This window comes from Phaethon lepturus, unplaced genomic scaffold (assembly GCF_000687285.1).
Source record: "Phaethon lepturus isolate BGI_N335 unplaced genomic scaffold, ASM68728v1 scaffold7629, whole genome shotgun sequence".
Classification (NCBI taxonomy): domain Eukaryota; kingdom Metazoa; phylum Chordata; class Aves; order Phaethontiformes; family Phaethontidae; genus Phaethon; species Phaethon lepturus.
The window spans coordinates 35,820-55,476 of NW_010564102.1; the positions used below are offsets into that span (position 1 = coordinate 35,820).

The 19,657-nt window shown below is 38.8% G+C and overlaps 1 protein-coding gene across 1 annotated transcript; it reads right to left on the reverse strand.

Moving 5' to 3' along the window:
- Positions 1–14,797: 14,797 nt before the first annotated feature.
- Positions 14,798–19,188, reverse strand: TEX36 (testis expressed 36; the record flags this gene model as incomplete). The annotated part of the gene is made up of 3 exons (XM_010294762.1): positions 14,798–15,040; positions 16,351–16,431; positions 19,057–19,188. Coding segments are annotated over 3 exons (456 nt in total), but the record flags the coding sequence as incomplete, so codon positions are not given.
- Between the last annotated feature and the right edge of the window lie 469 nt (positions 19,189–19,657).

A 19,657-nucleotide genomic window follows, 5' to 3' on the forward strand; every position in this document is an offset into this window, starting at 1 on the left:
GGCTTTCAATCAGAGTTTGCAACCCAAATGAATCAACGAAAGTTAAATAGTGAAAAGAACTGATCCTTTTACAAGGCAAAGTTAAAAGCAGGAATTGTGTGCTTATCAGTGTGCTGATAAGTAAACTTGAGTTCATAGAATACATCTTTAGAGCTGGTGTTGTCTACTACAGAGGCATCCCATTGCCCCAGTGAAGACAGAAGCTGAATACTGTATTGAAACCAGCACAGGACCACCACCTGTGACACAGTCCCCTCCACACACCTAAAAAGCCCCAAAAGCCCTATCTCAAAAAACCAAAAGGTGTAGTTAAGGAAATAGGTAATGTGATCAGAGCACGCTGGTTATTTCTTTGAAAAGTATGTTAGACTCCCATATGGCTACAGTCTAACCTAACATTAAAAAGATTTTCTCATTATAGAAAGAAAGAAGAAAGCTGGAAGGAGAGCTACGAACAGGATGGGTAAATGAGGTGACTCAGAGCTTGAGAGGGTGGAAGAAGAGAAAAGGAGAGGAATGGTGAAGGAGAGGGTGACTGACAGGGACACAGTGTAAGAAAGAAAGGAGACTGTTGGCGAAGAACACCCTTTGATGGAAGCAAAAATCACTTCCCACAAAACCATGGGGTTTGGATAAAATCTCTCTCGAGAGCAGCATAATTTCTTAGAGGCTGGAGGAAATGATACTTAAACAAGAACAAGTACCTGGAAAATGGAAGCCAGGAAAGAATGATGAGATGGACGTCTACATGGATGTGTATGCCTATTCTTGCTCTCTATTTGTACTCATTTTGTAGAGGCTCCTTCTCAGCTTTGAGTTATGCTACCCTCTTCACTTGGCCTGGAGAACACCACAGATCAAGCACAGAGGGAACTGCAGATAAAGCACAGCATAGCTCAGCATTGAGTGCTCACACTTCCATCTGACGTGCCATCTCTAAGAAACTGGGAACTGAGCATATCCTGGCTAAATTTTTCTTCCTGGGGAGCCCAGCCAGTCCAGCTGAAGCTATGAGAACGTTTCACGTCTTCCTTTAAATCCAGGTGCCTAGTGCAGCTGCCTGCTAGAAAGGTCCATGACTAAGCCAGCCTTATTGACCACGATTTCATTGCCATGGAAAGAGGCAACTGAACAGGAGAGGTGGTAGCTACAAGAGGGGAGATGACCTTCCTTTTGGTGAAAGCAGACACTACCACATCACTCCTACTCCACCAAAGATGGTAAGAAAGCAAAGCCAAACTTGTAGGGCTGTCCACCTCTCTCTCCCTCCTTCCTTTCACTCCCCTTACTGTAGCATGAGGGGTCAGCCTCTGGCACCTCATCAGAGGTAGCAAAATTCAATTTACCAGTGCTGCTGAAAGACCTTGATGAGTTCTGGACTATTGTGCCCAGAAAAAAGTTTAAACTGGTTGCAAAGTCTAGAACATCCAGGCAAGCACTGAAGTTTTCAGTGAGTGTTCTTCTATAGCAATAGTCAGAAAACGCCTGTGGATTCAAAGCTTCCATTTCAATGTAAAGCACCACATTTCCCTGGCTGACCAGAATAGGCTATTATGATTTGTGTATTAAAGCCTTGTGTTTTCCACCTATCGAGTGCATAAACAACAGTTTAACCTTTATCCCAAGGCATGTACACCCTTCTACTCCTAGAAAAATGAATTCATGTTTAGCAGTCAAATCAGTATCAACCTGACCTTTAAACACATCAGTGTTTCTTGGAAAAATATTATGGCTGAGGTGCCTACTGTGGTAAACAATATTAGCTGCTCCAACCCATTGTTGAGCCATGCTGTGCGGAACCTTATCAAAATAAGGGGGTGGAAATCAGCAGGGACTACAGATCTTCTGACAAACTCCACAGGATATGAAGAACAATGTAAATGTAACAGTACTGGCAGATATATTTCTATATTACTGTTCCAGAGATAACAGCTAAGGTGAATCATTTCCCACCACCTACAGTACTGAATTATTTCAAATTCTGAAGGGACCATATTTATTTCATTGGTAGGTAGCAATTTACTTAGCTGAAGATCATTATATTTATGTGTCTGTGAAATCCTCACAATAATTATATATTTGAGCTGTCTCAGAAGTGCTATATATATTCTCATTAGTCATGTACTTCCAAGGATATTATCTTTTTTTTTTTCCTTCAACAACCTTTGCAATCTGAGTGTGAAGTACTGCACTGCATATGAACCATGATTCTTATAGTTTTCTTAAACTCCAGTTTAATCAAACAGCAGGGTGGCCTATATTCAAATGCAAATGCTAAGTGTGCTATGAAATATCTTCATTTCCTTAAATGACTGCACTGTAGAGCTTATTTAAAACAGACCACACTATACAACAAAGCAGAGGAGGACATGGGAAAAAAGTCCTCTGTTCAATATTACTTTTGCAAAACTTTTCCAAAAAAGGTCATGAAAATGTTTAGAGCAGGGTAAGGAGATAAAGGCGAGGGGATTCCTTGGTTCAAATCCTATCTTTGCCAAGTAATTAATTATACCTCTCCAGGGTGGAGAGAGGACCATTTATTCTCTTCAGTGCGCTTCAGAAGTCTCATGTGAAAAATATTTTCAAAACACAAAACATTGTATGAGTCTAAATGTAAGTGGTAGTCCATGTTGCTAGAGATTAATAAAGCCAATGAGTATCATTCCTTTGAGTTGCAGTACACATTGATGTTAAAACTTCCAGCCCTCCAACATGCATAAGCAGATCATGCTTTCCTTTACCCCAAAGCTTGTTACCCTCTATGCTTTTCCTGCACGTAATTTTTTTTATTCACTCCTTTATAAATACAACAATGAGAAGAGGTGCCAGGCTGATAGTTCTGAAGACTGAAGGTCCTTGCTTGTGATTAATATTAATACTCCACCCTTTTGCAGAAAGTTTGAGCCAAAGAAACCCAAGAGCCTTAAAAATATTAATCACTTGCATCACTGCTCTTATTTTGTCTAGTTTCTTATTTATTTGAATACCTCCCACAAGTAATAAGAAAATGGTCTCAGCTGTGTTTTCCTCTACCATCTTTACCAAAACCAGATATGCTTTGTAGTTTGTTTCTCCTGGTTTGGCTGATGGATTTTTCTTTTTCCTTTTTGAAAATAACTGAGTACAAAAAGATGTAGAATAGAACTTGTGTGCCAGGTACATTAGGTCATAACAATTACTCATTAGCCTTAGACCTACCAAATTGACAAATTACAGTTAAAATAAATAACAAGCATATGTAGAAGACTCAATATTGTATCTCACTCACGCAGTGTAGTAAGTGACAGCAGACAAAGCAGATGCAGCCACTGTAAGCTTGTTGTAGTCCAGCAGCAATGTACTACAATTACCAAAATCAGGAAGGCAAAGGCTAGAGGTTAAGTTCTACCTCAGACTGTATAAGCAAAGGTTCAAGCACAGATGAACAGTTCTCACTCCTCTTGGCTGGCTTGGGAAATTGAGTAGTGAGGGAGATGCTGAGGAATATTTTGCCACGCTCTCCAGAGCATTACTAGCACGCCACACTGTAATCCTGGCCGAGCACATGCTGCCAGAGACCACCACCCTCTGAAAAGCAGCATGGTTACGGCACAGACAGGTAGGCAAACATGTACCATGCACTATGCAGCAACAGGAAAGCAATTTAAGTGAAGAAGAACATCAAGAGATGTCCCTCCTGATCATCAATCCATCACTGCAATAACCTTCATTCTTCCCTTTGCCAAATACACTCCTTAGCACAATCATTTGCCATGAAAATTAAAACACTATCTTATTTTTAAAAGAAAAGTTTCAGATCAGATCACTGAAGAATCAATTAAAAAAGTGTAAGTACAAAGCTTCCCATAAACCATGGTTGTAGCAAATGAAAGTCAAGAAGTAACTGACTTTCTGAGGAGCTCACTGCACCCCTCACCTTATATATTGATACACATGAATATAAATTTACACATGGTCCTGTAAACTTCGGTGGGATGCAGCTACACCTGGGATCTACCACTTCTCTTCAGGTGACCACCTATTCCCACCAAAGGCATAGGACTTTTTTTTTTTCCCCACACACACACACTCCATGGTTGTGAAAAAAAGCATTGAGTAAATGTAAATAAGCATGACTTGGCAAATAGACATACCCATTGTGAAACCCATGCACAGCAAATTAATAAGCCTAAAAGACTCTCACAGTTTGAAACTGTGCTTCCTAATCTATGATCGCTGCCACATTTATTTTATTATGATATAAAATAAACATCACACCTTTAAACTTTTCACATTGCTAATAAATCAGCTCTGAGGGGATGACTCTCACGAGAGGATCGTGCCTGTGGTTAGCAGAGTCCCACAGATACACAAGAGATGCAATTATGCTAGAATAGCCAATTCTACAGCTCTGACACGGCTTATTATTTGACTAGCAAACAAGGAACTTTTTCAACTTAATTGCAGCCTGGCTTTTCTACCACTGATCTTTTTCATCCTTCTTCTCCTTTAACTTTGGCCCTCACAGAATTTTGTTTTGTTTTAATCCTTTGGTTGTTGATGTGCCTGTTTCTTGGGTCTGTGTTTTGTACTTGCTATGGATACGCACAGCTTCAGAACGAGGTAAGCAGTAGTTGCTGGTAAGATTTACTCCATCACAGCTCACTTGTTAGAAATCTGTGATTCAGATTAAAGGGATTTGGAGCATTAACGTGAGGCACGATAGGAGTTCTTAACTGTAGTGGGGCAGCGCCCCTGAAACCTATGAAATTACTGAGTCTCTTGTTGAAGTGTTTGGTTTTGGATGCATCTTCAGACATACGTATGTTTGATAAGAAATTTAAAACTGCAGAGGGAAGTACTAGATACATGCCAGTAACGACTTGCATGGCCTGCTAGCGTGTGAGAAGAGCTGAGCTTCCATCAGTGTTGGAACCAGAGCTCGTCCCTCCCCAAACAGTGCCCTCGCTCCGTGGAGCTGCAGGTAGCGATCACCATCTTAGCCACACGTCAAGAACACAAGCCTGTCCTGACTGAACGTCATCGCTGTCCCCTTGTAGCGTAACACTTCGATCACCCTACACGCAAGGAAGGACGGATTGTCACTAGTTAACACGGCCCAGGGCCCCGGCTGGCCGTCCTCTGGCACCGGCAGGGAAGCGCACGGCAGAGCAACTGCTTCTGCTAAGTGCAGGATTGGGCCTTTAAAGGTCAAGTAATTACCAGCCTTTCAGAAACATAAACTGCCTTTAAAGTCAACAAAGTAAAGAAAAAGTATTAGGAGATTCATCCGACATTTATCTTTTAACTTGTTAGCTCCGATACATGAACTCATACTGCTTGCATTGCAATGCATAAAATATTAAAATTAAAAGGCTCAGGGGCTTCTGAGAGGAAAAAAAAACAGCAAAACTATTTTAGATTCAGAAACATTTCATCAATATGCAGTGTATTTGCATACTGGCATCAGAGACTCCTGATTATGCATGTTTATTGATTTTGGCTTTGTTTTGATTAATGATAAAACTATGATACGCCTTGTGAGGTAGCACGGCTTGAGGGAGCCTAACACAATATGAATGGTTTGTACGTTAAGAAATCCCAGTTATGCAAATAAGAGGACATTCACATGCATTTTGCTCAGCCATGGTTCTAACAAAGCTCTAAAAACATTCTCTTTTATACTCTGGATAATTTGGGGAGGCATGTTTAATACAAAAATGCTGCATAACAATTACTTTTTTCTTCATTATGAATGACTTCCATTATATCACCTTGGACAAAAGAACACGCTTAAATTCCCACTGCATCTAATTTATTATTACTGCTGAAGATATTGTTTTGTGTCAGAGTGCATACAATATTTTTAGAAGTGTATTGCGAAAATCCTACTGGGGGGAGTTAAAGGGGAGTGGGGAGAAGTAGCAAAACATAGCTGGCTATAAAAGTTTTTGCATCTTTGTAAAATACCAAAGTTGGCATGTTAGCCTACAGTCATGCCACTCAGGAAAATGGGAGAAAGGTTTTCATTATACAATGAAAACTGTAGATACTTGTTATTACAGTGCAAAGAAAATGTCAAGACAGGCTTCCTCTGTGTAGTGTACTACGGACATCAACAGTTGTGACATTTTATTCATGTCTTGCATACCAGTATTTAGACCATACACTGGGCAGCAGGCTATGATTATTCTGAATTTATCCAACAAGACACCTGCACATCAAGATAAATAAAATTATTAGATGGCCTGTGTTCTGACACATGAATTATTCTTACAGATCTCAGCAGGATCTTTGCCTGTATGACAGCTGCCATATTGGCTTCCGATATGTACTTTGGCAGTAAGATCAGACTTTAGATGGTTTAAATATAAAAGCAACTGGAGAATAAGGGAGAGAATGGAGGTGACGAGGATCTTTCTTCCTGAGGTATAAAACTATGTTTTGGGACAACCTGATAGTCTGGAGCTGTGTTGTAGAAGTTGGATATGGAACAAAATTGTCCACTTCTGCAAGCAAGGGCTGACCCATCTGCTAACAGACCCTGTGACAACTTATTTTCAAAGCACAGTACTGTTTGCCTTCTGTGACCTGCTGGGTCTGGGGACAACAGAAGACCACTCTTCCACATCATCCTCCCACAATTTAAGAATGTTTGCGTCCATGGCAGTTTAGAGCTGCTTCATGCTGCAGGAAATCTGGCTGAATCTGCAGGTGCTGCTGTGTATTTGGAGAGAGACTTGGTCAGTCTCAAAGGGAAGAAGTGGGGTCAGTTGAACAGCAAGAAAGGGTCAGGCTGCCACAGTCATTCCTGCATCTTAAGCACTGGATTTGTCTTGGAAATTGTCTTCTTAATGTCTTCACTGCTTAACAAGCCCTCTTCTACTTCAGGGGCTTCGTTATATGAGATAGATGAAACATTCACCTTACTCTTTCAGCTCAATATGCAGGAAATTTTTCTCCACTTTAAGAAGAAATAGTATTGCCCACTGACAGCCTTCGTTCTACAACCGTTACAGGAAAGCAAGTCCCCCAGGTGCAGAACAGCCTCTGCTTACCAACTCAGCAGGGATCTCCCTTTTATGATACTTACGGGTCCTGAACAGAGCCAAACGGACAGACTGGGGAGATCACAACTATTTTCCGAGACGACGTTTCTGAATCTAACAGTTTGTCGGCGGGGACCTCAGGACGAGCTCAATGCTTAGGAACCCATCACTGTAGCAGGGTCCCTCCCAATTAGTCTGCAAGAAGGGATCATTTAAGCCATAAAAGTACACACACACTTCCTCTAACAAAACCCATTTTGTTTATTTTTCCACTCACTTGAAAGGGCAACTATGGATTGAATGGAATTTCAAATTTCAGATTTCATATGCAATTATTTAACCCAGAGCCTAAAGCTCCTTTGTATTTGAGCCTGAATTTAACTTGAAGCATAAAGAAAACGGTAGCATAGATTAGCACAGCTTGAAAACTTCAATGTAGAAAAATAAAAATTTGAATTAAATCTAAGTAGCAAACTAAAGAACTAATTTTTTAAGTTTGCTGGCTATTGTCCGTGATTAAATAAGTAACTGCAGTCAGATTATAGGCTCTCAAAGGCAAAACAAAATAGCTATGAATTGAAAAATCTTTGAACTTTGTAAGCATCAAATATGAACAACTGGAAAAAGATATTTAAATCCATAAAACCCACGAGACTTACATATTTCCATTTCTCTCCTAATCAAGTTGTTGCATTTCTCTGACATGATTGAGATTCACCAATACGAGTATAGATCCGATAATGCAACTCACTACAGTAGATCTTACACTAATGTAACACTTAGATATCAAAATAAAGCCGTTCAACACATCTGCCCTCCTATGGTACCTAACTGCATTGCATGTTACAATATATTTTTAAGATTAAATGTTAATTCTATTCCAAATGATAGCAAGCTTAATTTAGAATGAAAATGAATGCCACACATGCACAAAAAACCTTCACAGTAATGCTTAAAAGCTGACAATGTAGAGTTTAATACCAGTAACAAAAATAGGATTAGGCACTTTTGAACGGAAAATATTCTGCTTCTGTATCAACAGTCTTCTTCCTGCCAGTCCTCTTTTTTCTTTTTTTTGTTAAGTCTTTAAACCTGGTACTTAACTCCATCCATGAAATATTATGCAATATGTTGATCATGCTGTTTTTTAATTTCAACTCAACTGAAGAAGCATTGCTAAAAAGAATCACTAAATCCCAGGGGAATCAGGAAATTAAACTTTATTTATTGGGTTTTGACTTTCCCATAAGTAGATACAGCCATATACCATCTGATTACCATCTGAGGGGAGGCACAGCTTGAAAAAGAGCACTGCCAATGTGCCACTGGGCCATTGATTAATTAAGCAATAAGATGAGAAGGTCTGTCGCTTAGGGTCATTAATGCATGCCTAAAATGCCATTTGAGGCATGAATGTCTGGTTAGTATTATAGAGCCTGAGCCCACAAGAATTTACATCTGAGCACCGTACTTGATACTTCTATTGGTTAGTTTGCAAAGTAGGCACTGCCATTTGTAGATATTAGAATACTCTGGACAACCTAAACACAATCTTTATTTTTGGGGTGGAGAGGATGAGGGAGGGAGAGCAGAGGTTAATTTTAAATTTAAAAAAACACTTCTGTTTCAGAGACAGCATGCTTCGAGTTACAAAATTTGTCTCTAATTCCATAGAATATTGAAAGAGATCATAAAAACATATACACAGCCATGAGTTTCTTAAAATAATACACTGGCAGGCAACCAGGTCTCTAATGAAGCTCTAAATAATCTATACCAAATCTATGCAGAGGGAAATAAGTGCTGGTTACAGCAAAAGTCTAGGAGTCGGGACTCCTCCATCTCACAGTCATGGCTTTGCTGCTGATGGAGCAATCACCCTCAGTACAGCATGCCACAATTTAGTCATCTGCAAAGTGAGTACTACTACTTACATGCTTCATGGGGCTACTGTAATGATTAATTCATTGCTATTAGGGTAGTGCTTCATGATCATATTACTATTTTTAGACATGCCACAGCAAGGAGAAAAAAAACCAACCATCTTAGGTATTCGTGAGATTCTTCTGATTTTCTGAACTGGTTCAGGTAGTCTGGAGAAAAGACCACACTTTGTCCCTTCTGCCAGAGCTGCTACATTTTGTATGAAATACCTAAACATTGGTCTTGAAAGAAAGCACAGGGTTTTCTCTAGTTCAGGGGTCTGGGCACTCATTTGTGAGCAGGCAGACCTGACTTCCAGTCCTTGCTTCAATTAATGTTTACTTCAAATTTAAAAGCCATACAAGGACCCTGACCTGGGAAACCCCTTCTCTGGTGGGTGTCCTAACCCCTGGGCTAGACCATCATGCTCTCTCATGTATATGTGTGAACTTTCTGTTCCTGATTTAATGAACATCTAAATATTCCATGCACATGGGACAGCTTCAGGAAGACAAAAATAAAGAAAACTTGCACCATTGTGTAATAAGCCATAACGCTCTCGCTGAAACAATGCAAGAACAGAGAAAAGAACAGAACCTATTTCAAATGGGTGTTGTAATAATTAAGCCCTTACACACAGACATGATAATAGCTGCTCTTCATATACCCTCTGAAGGACTTGATTTGTTTGAGCATTCTCCCAATTTGAAGAATTGGTGGTGACATGAGAATAATTAGTTAATTATTCTCATGGTGGTGACATGAGAATAATTAATTTGTGGATCTTTTCCTCAATACAGGTTTGAGCTTGGTGCTGTCAAGACTAAGGCACTTTAGACTTCTCCAGAAGTAGCATTTTAAGCACCCATGGAAGACTTCTGAGACTTGGGTGTCTCTAGCATCTGCCACCAGATTAACAGGAATTCAAATATAGATAGTCTCTGTAAATTCTACATAGTTTCCACTCTTGCTACATACAGAATTAGCTGCATAACCTCAGAAAGGAGGAGAAAAGGAAAGCTCATCCAGCTGTGGTTTTTTGTTGTTTTTTTTTTTTAAACCCTGAACAGATGATTTTAACCCATTGGCTTCAGGAGAAATTATGGTTTTGAGAATCTCTTCCCATGAGCAGGCTGAGAGATGTTACTGTAGGTTGATCCTGGAATACTGTAACCAGCTTTGGCCTGCAGAGAAGTAGGACAGGATCCAGCAAAATTAAGATAGTCAGAGGCACATGACTTGAGAGGAGAGGCTGAGGAAAAAGGGTTGGTTTGGTCTGGTGAAGATGAGGCCAAGACCAGTCTGTGACTACCTGAGGAACAGTTACAAAAGTGATGCAGCCAAACTTTTTGGTAGTGCCCAATGATGCACTAAGGCAGTGGTCACAGAGAGTAGCCTGGGAGGTTCGGGATGGGTATTAGGAAAACATTGCTCTCTAGCACTGCACCGCTGGAACTTGTCACCTGGAGAGGTTGTGCAAGCTCCCTCTTTGGAGGCTTTCTAGACTCAAATCAACAAAGCTGCAGCTGAGCTGATCCTGTGCTGGCAAGGGTCTGGCCTGAGTGGGAAGTTGGACTAGACATGTCCCAGAGGTCCCTTCCAAGCAGCGCTTCTTTTGATTCTATTGGAATAAAACTTACCTATTTCAAACTACATTTATTTCTGTACATCATATTTAAGAAATTTGAAATACTTCACTTTCAGGTGAATATACTGAAGTATAACCAACTGTGATCAGACAAGAGCAAGCTGATAACGTGCCTTCCATAAATGCTACACAGCTGCCTGCCTGAGTCATAAATTGCGTGCTTTAGCAGTTCACTCACACCCACTACTGCCATACATCCAAATTAAGGTCAGTTAGGATTACTTGCCTGTTGAATAGACTTCCCTTTAATTAGATATTCCAGAGACAATGCTTTAACAGCTTGTTATTTTATTACTTTGTTGAGGAGGCAGGCAAAAAAAAAGAAATTTTGGATGAGGCAGCTCTATATAGGCCTTTCCCACTCCAGAGTGGGATGGGTCTCTGTACTTGCCATCTAGTTATTCTAGATAATTCTCATTATCTAATGCAGCTCATTAGATAATGCAGCAGCAGCAGGGCGGAGATTCGGGAATAATAAAAAACAAGTTTTCAGACTCAGATTTGAAGATAGAGATGCTTAATCCAAAGTTTCTGCTTAATTTCAGAAATATCATTTCTTGTCAACCAGCATGGCCACTGTATCAACATGAACATTTCTATTACATACGGGCCTATACTTTTGGTTCAACATTAGCACCATCACAGTTATACCAATATTTTGGTACCAACAGCTAGGGAAAAGTGAAACCAGTAGTAAGAACATCTGTTGAAGCTTAATATTATCCACACTTGAACTGTATCACTGTAAATAAATCAGCACTAGTTTTGGGTTTAGAGAGATCTCCAACAGTATTGCTACTGTGTAGCCCAGGGAAGGAAAAGGGCTCCTCTTCAGAGCAACATTTATATCTAGTTACTTCACTCAGACTAACCTTGAGAGTAAACTCTAAGAAACAGCATTTCTGCTACACGGAGTGATTCAATTATGAACACAGAGCAATTAGATTAGCAGCAGATGACTTGGAAGTCAAGCTGCTGCATCCTCACTGAATTACTACCTCCACAAGCAGCAGCACTCCCCCTTCCACCCAACCCTCCCTACAGGCCAGGCAGTTCAGGCATTATGCATCTCTTTAAGCTTCTTTAGACTCCAAGTAAACAAAAGGCAGAATTTAAATCTTGCCTCCTATTGTACCACAACCAATCTGCTACCATACAACATCAATAGTTTGTCTGTCAGGGTCAAATTACTATTAAAAGCATTTCATAGGTCACAACATTTCATAAATGAAACAGCTGTAAAAGGAAAGCTGACATCTAGCTTACCAGGAGGCCACACGGTCCAACCGACAGCAGCTTTGAGCAAGACTGTTTTCTGAGATCTAGTTACCAGCAACCAGGACAGAGGAAAGATAAAAAACCCCAACATACCTTAAACCAGTGGACATAACCATGCAGACACAAGCACAGGACTGTATTCCAATGCAGGTGAACCAATGCAACCCAGGAAGGAAGCTATCTTCAACCAGGGCATGGGAAGTTAAGTGACAAAGCTGCTACTCTCCAGCTCAGACATATTAATCATCAACCTTAGCATGTTGCCAGGTTCAGCTGATGAGTAGCAACTCATTAAACCAAAGGAACTTGCAGCCATCTGCCTAGCCCTTTGGATTAATTTTTTTTTTAATCAATTTTGCTTGAGTTCTGTGAATTTAGCTAACATACTGAAAACACTTTTAATTAACATGAAGGAGACTTCTTAAAAAAGCTGTACAGACAGTCCCTAAAAGCAGGTTAGGCTCAGGAGAAAAAACAGAGGGCAACAATAGCTGCTCATTCAAAAGGATTATAGTACAAAGCCTGTTGTTTCTGTAAAGAGGTTTTGTCTATGTTCAAATTGTTGACAATACTGTTCAAGAAAATTTTGCAACAAACTTGCTTGCTTTTGTGTTTTTTGTTTAATAAAACAAAGGTACAAAAAAGTCCATCTTTATCAGCACTACCAAGAGCATACCCTCTACTTCTCCAGAGTAGTATTTGGCTGAGTTAATCCACAGTATGCTCATTCTGCTGAGCCTACCTACACCCATTTGATCCTAATTAACTCCCAGCTGGAAGCACTTTCCTGCACTGACTAAGAAACCTTTATGGGAGTTACCAGCTCTCCTCTATCCCCCAAGAAGGAAAAAAAACCCTCATATTGCAAAAATATTTTAACTCAATAGGGCCACCTTCTCAGAAACAGAATTAAACAAAGTGATGGTTTCTATCCAAAGTACGCAAGGCTATGACTTTCTGGAATTCATCTGGGACGTTTATCATTCATTTCACAATTCAGTGTATTGTATTTCATGTTATTTACCCAAGAAACACAGCAAGAGCATGAGATATGTAGGAATCACCTGTTTTGTTCAACCCAGCACAGTATGTTTCAGTTTGCATAGAGGTTTCATGAGCTCTTCAGTTTCTCTTCTGGAATGTTTATCACAATATCATTGAGAACACATATTAATCCACAGTTACTTAAAAAAAAAAAATCCATGTTTGAGTCAAAATGAGGGGAGAAGGGGGAAAAAAAGAAATCTGGAATCTTCCTATTGGTGTTTTAAGGCATAACAAACTTCAGCAATTTATTTCACCATATCCAGTTGTAATGCTAAACCACAGATAAACATTACTAATGCAGCAAGAATGTTTCTTCCTTCTGATGGAGGTCCAAGATTGCTCTCCTGAGTATGCCAAACAGCATGGGGTACTGCATTTAGCATGTGATTGGCATACACTTTAGTTTTGATACAGTTTGGAGATGAAATTGTTGGCTAAAACTCTGGAAATTCTGACACTAGAGTTGTCATGCAGGCTGTCTTTACTTTGAGAAAAAATAATTCTTTTTAATAACACTGTGTTACTTGGCTTTTTATCTGTTTTTACATTGTTCAATGATGTTTTGCATTTCTATGTATTGTGCAGCACCCCAAGAACTTTAGTGGGGGAACTTCATTAAAAAAAAAGTTATTATTTCAGCATGTGCTAATAAAATTGCTACACGTTTGGGGAAATAGTCTAATACAATCTATTTTGATAGCACACAAAAAGGTCACCCATTGCATGCTGATACAAAAAGATATATCTGCTCACTGAAAGGCAGAAATAATTTCTTAACATTGCTCATTTTCAAGGCATCTCTTACAATGCAAGGAATTCTAAGGGTTGAGGGTTTATTTTGCCATTTATCTTGTAAAGAAAGAAAATTATCCTATAAACTTATGATTAAATTTTTTCAGTCAACATTATTTTGCACAGCAACAAGCTTATTTCTAGTATATTTTAAGACACACAGTCTGGTTTATTATTTTATTGATATTAGTGGAAATGATCCAGAAGGCAGAAACACATTAGTCAGAGGTCTGACTCTAATGCCTTCCATGTCCTAAAGCTAGTAAGTATTTTGAGAGCAGAGTGCTTGGAGGATTGGTTCTGAATTCACTTCAGTGAGTTCCTCACAGATCCAGTCCACCTCAAACTCAAACCTTCATGCAGCCTTCCACTTTCAGCATGAGCTTTTCTCTCCATAACGGCCATGAATGACAGACATACATACACTCCCATTTTGTGAGGGCACACACAGACATGCAAACATTGTTTACAACATCCTTTCTTTCATTACTTACACAACTGCTGTGTTGTTACCAAACATACAGTTATTTTGCACAGCAATCTAATGCGCAGCTACTTTTTTACTTAGTTTCTCTAATGGCTAGTAACCTGCCTTCATACCCATGAAACCTTTCAGAAAAGTTTCCCTCTTACCTGAATGTGCAGTTTCAGCTCCCTGTTGTGGTAAACCCTCAAGGATCCAGTTCCATTATATACTTCTGTCAACACAGATGCTGTCAGCTGCTTGAGGTACAACCATACCACTGATTCTGAAGTTGAAGGAGCTTTTGTATCAAGATGAGGGTCAACCAGTATCAAATAACAGAAGGACAATCACTACCTCTGCTCTCCTAATAGAGGTATTTCTAAAAATATGTACAAACACACTTTTCCTTATAATGCTCTTCATCAAAATTTTTATGGTAATATGTGTCTTCAGAGCAACATACTGTTGTTGATTTCCATGAACTCTCAACTGTACTACTGCATTCACTTTACACAAATGTTTATTTCATCATCCATTTCAGTAATGAGTAGTTCAGATCTCGAGAAAAGGCTCTGGTGATAAGTCAGTGCTACAAAGGTGTTTATATAATTAAGATTACTTGTTTGGCTGCAGGTTTTTTTCATTCTCAGGAATGGGTTTGTTAGTGTAACATTTTTCTGAGTGGTGTTTTGGATACCGCCTACAAAATGGGCTCTCAGCATTTTGATCTTTCACAAATGACGTCTGATAAATGGTTAAGTGATCCTCACTGCTAGGAATGGATTCATGAGCCCATAGGAAGAAGTTCTGTGAGTTCTGTTGCCGTCTTTCTGGTTCCACCTTCTTCCGCCCCATACCCTAAAAAAAAAAATTGAAAGAAAAATTCATGTAAACATATGACTTACAATCACAGCTTCACAGATGAATCTTGTAACAGTCACTACCCCACTGGGAAGTTAACGAAGCTGTTACCACAGTGATTTCAAGAACTCATGGTTGATCTTTAGCAAGTTAAAAATAACATTGTCAGACTTGCCTGTATGAACATTTCTGGTTGCATATATAATGGAAAATCTGTTGACCTTCCATCTCTTAGTACTAATAAACCACTTACACCTTTGCTTTTCTGTAGCATACTATATACTCAAAGCTATTTAGCTATATTTGGCTAAATTAATCTTCAGAGTAATCTAAAGAAATAGGTTAAGAAATTTATGTTCAGACTGCAATAAAGAAACTGAGACAGACCATGAAACCTGAATCTTCAAAGCTATCTCTTCTGTGTCCAAACAGACAGACAGAGCCCAATTTTCACACTGCTTAGCTTGCAGGAAATGTATTTAGAATTGTGGTTGATCAGTATCTCTCAAACTATGAGACACAGCACAAAGTGCAAAGAAATGGAGGTTACTCAGCGGATAATGAATACCAAAAAATCTAGGTCTAAGAAAGCCCAAAGTCAGACAAACTTTCAGTATCACAGTTCACTTCCTCCTCCACTACTCATCATCTTGTGAACTTCACTATTTCTTTTGTTGCCTAGAAAGCTGTCAACAGTCTAAGAAAAGGGGAAAAACATGAAACACTTGCACATACAGAAAAGCCCAAAACAATTTAAAGTTGTGACTTCTACAACAAACATTTAAACAGGTATATTATAAAGAGAAGTGGATTGGGAAATAATACATTCTGAAGATATATTGTGGATGTCCTATGGATTTTGGTCAAACTTCTGGTAAAAATGAGTCTGAAATAAGTATGTGGGACTGTGGATTATGTGTGGCTTGAGATCCCTACAAAAGTTCACCACAAGGACAATCACTTTTAGCAGGCTAATAGGTCATATAACTGGGTACAAAACCATGTTAAGACATAAAAGTGAGGACCACTAGAAAATGCCAATCAGAGACCAAATCATGGGAGTTTTGTTCCCCTTGAATTCTGCCACTCTCAATGACCACATGTGCTGCTGTATAACTTTGCCAGCCCTGGAGGCTTCCCATCCCTACACTAATAAAAAGTCTGGCTTTCTTTGCTGTTCATATTTTTCACTTCTCAGAATTTTTAGCACCTGTAATTTTTGCAGGGGAGACAACAGATACTGTGTTTAATCTCTGGCAGACTGAAAGACATGAACTTGCTTGAATTTCTCAGTGCTGGGTACTTACAAAATCAAAATACTCTCCTACATTCTGTAGACAGTGTCTGTTATCATGAGAAGAAAATGGGAAATTGTTGTTCACTGCTCTCTGAAAAAAAGAAATTATAGCAAAAAAATATGAATTTTTACATGCCTTGTCTGGAGTCTACTAGTCTTAGTTCTTATATTCTGACAGATACTGACATTACAGCTGCCTATGTTCTATATTCATATGTTAAATCTTTAACTGCATTTAATTTTATAGGGGTAATGTGGACCCTTTGTGTTTTATTTATTTTTTTTTTACAAAATCATCAGAAGGATTTGCGTTCCCTTGACTCACTGAATATATACATGATTAACATAAACGTGTGAATTTTCAAATAACAAATGCTGCATTCTGTCTGCAAGCAGCAAAATACTAGATATCTGTCAGGATTGCCTTGTTTGATTCACTAGTAAGCCTAAAGCTAGTTAAAATGAACTGCAAGAGGGACCTCAAAACTGAATTAATCTATGATTTATGTACTGAATGTCATGTACACTGCATGTTGCAGGGGAAGTGCAGGAGGTATTAACTGCATAACTAATTTATAATCTCATTCTTTAACATAATGTTCACCCAGTCTCTAAAATGAAACTAGAGTTTTAGAGTAAGAAAGAACAACTGCAAAAGAACTCCTTTAAAAGTAATTTAATATATTTAATTTTTTTAAAGTTTGTTTATTATATATCATTGCAATATTATTAAAAAAGTTAAAAATTGAAACACTGAAAAGTCTTCTGGACTATTAGATTGCCTCTGTTCCTCCTCAAGCATTATTGTCCTGCTTCATGATGGGAACTTTATGTTTTTTCTGTAAATGCTGTAGCAATTTTTACTTTTAACACTGTGGAACACATTTTTCATCTTCCAACTATGATATTCACCTCCAAACAGAAGAGGAAGTTTTAATGTAACACAATTTAAAAAAATGTTTCAAGAGAAGTGGATTTTATGAGATAAAATCTGCATCAGTTCTAAAGATAAATATAACTGAAGGCCTGATCCAGCAAGAAGAATCGCCAAATACAAAATGTGCCTGCATAGTGTCCGCTGCATGATCATATCTTAGGTTATTTGGTATGATTGACATATTCTCTACCTTTTTTTGGTATGTGTCACACACTCACTCTTTTTCTCATACAGATTCAACCAGACTGTAGTTCAATGGATAAGTAAATTCAATAGATACATTCTCATATATGTGTTTAAAAATAAGCACCTTCTAAGTCCATAAAATGTAAGAGTTACTAAAATATCCTACTGCAATTACATATCAACCTTAACATTTTAGGAATAGTGTTTATTACTAGTGCTTATATGCTGCAGTAAAATTGAAAACCAAGATGGTACATACTAAATATCATCTCTTGGAAGGATTCCCCATATTAACTAATGTTTAAAAAAAAAATCTATTACAGAATAATTATAGGACTATCATGAAGTAAGAAATAAGAGGTAATATAAGCTTAAACAGTCCTATATTTCTGAGAAAATTAATTAACCTCACAGCCAGTGAGTTCCCTCCTACAAAGAGATTACAGACATTCAGCTTCACGTCCAGTGAGCTTCCAACACTCTACCAGCACTTTTTAAAAGCATCACATGAACAAATTTCTGCAGATTGTTCCTGTGACATCACATTTTAGCCTTTAATGCATCTTCGTGTTCTCACTGCTGACCTCATTTTAATTCTTGATTTACGACAGATAGGTATTCCACTAATTCTTTTTAACAGCGAAGGGCTGGTAAATACAAAACATGATAGCATAAAACATCAGGTGAACAGTCATACTAGTGTTGACAAAAGGTCCAGCTAACCTGGCTTTCCTTCTCAGACACTGGCTAAGGCCAGATGCTGCACAGAAAGCTATACATACTATCAACGTAACGTATACTCATGTTATGGTATAATCTTCTCCTTTTCTTTTCACTAACCCCAAGCTTCCCTTTTAAATATTCCTTCCTAGCCCATTTCTGCTCTTCATTACGGCAAAATCTGTGAAATGAACTCAGTATAATTGCTATGCTTATAGGAAATGAAAACAGAAAACATTCTGTGCACAAAGTGGGTGAGTAAAGCAAAGCTCAGTGTGATGATAAAATAAGGACATTTTTAAAAACATGCTTATGAAATTGCAACACTTTAAATACTCGTGATTTGAAAATACCGTATTTCATTTCCAAAATTGTCCCAAACCTCCTCATTTTTAAGCAAGCTTTAAAAATATTTCAAATGGGAAGCTTCTAACTTTTTAACGACCAGAAAGCTACTCCTTTGCCTAAGTATACAGATTTTCTGACATTCAATTCAAAACATCATCAAATTTCAATTAAACTTTCTTACAGGGCTTTACACACAGGTTTTGGACTGAGATTGATCATAATGTATTCTGGCACATAAACTTATCTCGAACAGCTATAATATCTCATAAAAGGGAAAAGTAACTAATGCTGGAAATCAGCAGTAACTACAGCAGGACTTTGTGTATCCAAAATTACAACAGAGTACCAGCGAAATATGTTTCTTCCTTAGCACAGCTAGCGATTATTTTACTCCCTCAGGCAAAAAGTCTGCCAGTCCACTATGACTGCTTTGCTAACTATCGTAAGTGCTATTCTTACAAGTTAGCAAGTGGTATCTTGCAACAAGGAGCTCTGTAAATTGACTGTATTGCCACAGGAACTCACCTGCTCCCGAGCTCTGTATGCTAGCGGCAATCTATCCTCAATATACTGAGCTGCTCCTGAGTTCTGGACCTGTTTTAGCGCAGAGCTTGTAGTTGACTCAGGTTGACTCTGGCATACTCCAACGTGAGCAAACTAGAAAATAATGACAATTATGACCCAATTTAAAAAAAAAAAAAAGCCAACAACAACAAAAACCCAAATAAATCTGATCAGAAATGTGCAAAATTGTACTTTCCCATTTATTTGTTATTATTTGGATTGCAGCAGCACCTAGTGGCCCCTAGAAAAATCTGGAGCCTCCCACACACAACATAACCCCTACCATAAAGACTTCATGACATAGATCACCAACCAGACGGGAATATTAGTTCCCCAGGAACTTTCTAAAACCTGTTTATATCGTGATAATCCATCTAGCAAAACCACTTATGCCATAACATCTCCCCACGCTGCTCCCGCTGTTGGACAACCGTGGGTTTGAAAGCACAGAACTTTTGGGGAGCAGCCCAGCGAATCGCTAGGCTCAGGAGTTCAGAGGCAGAGGGCCAGCCTGTGCCCAGCGTGGGTCACAGTGCCCTGGGATGCCCAGGTGTCCCAGCCC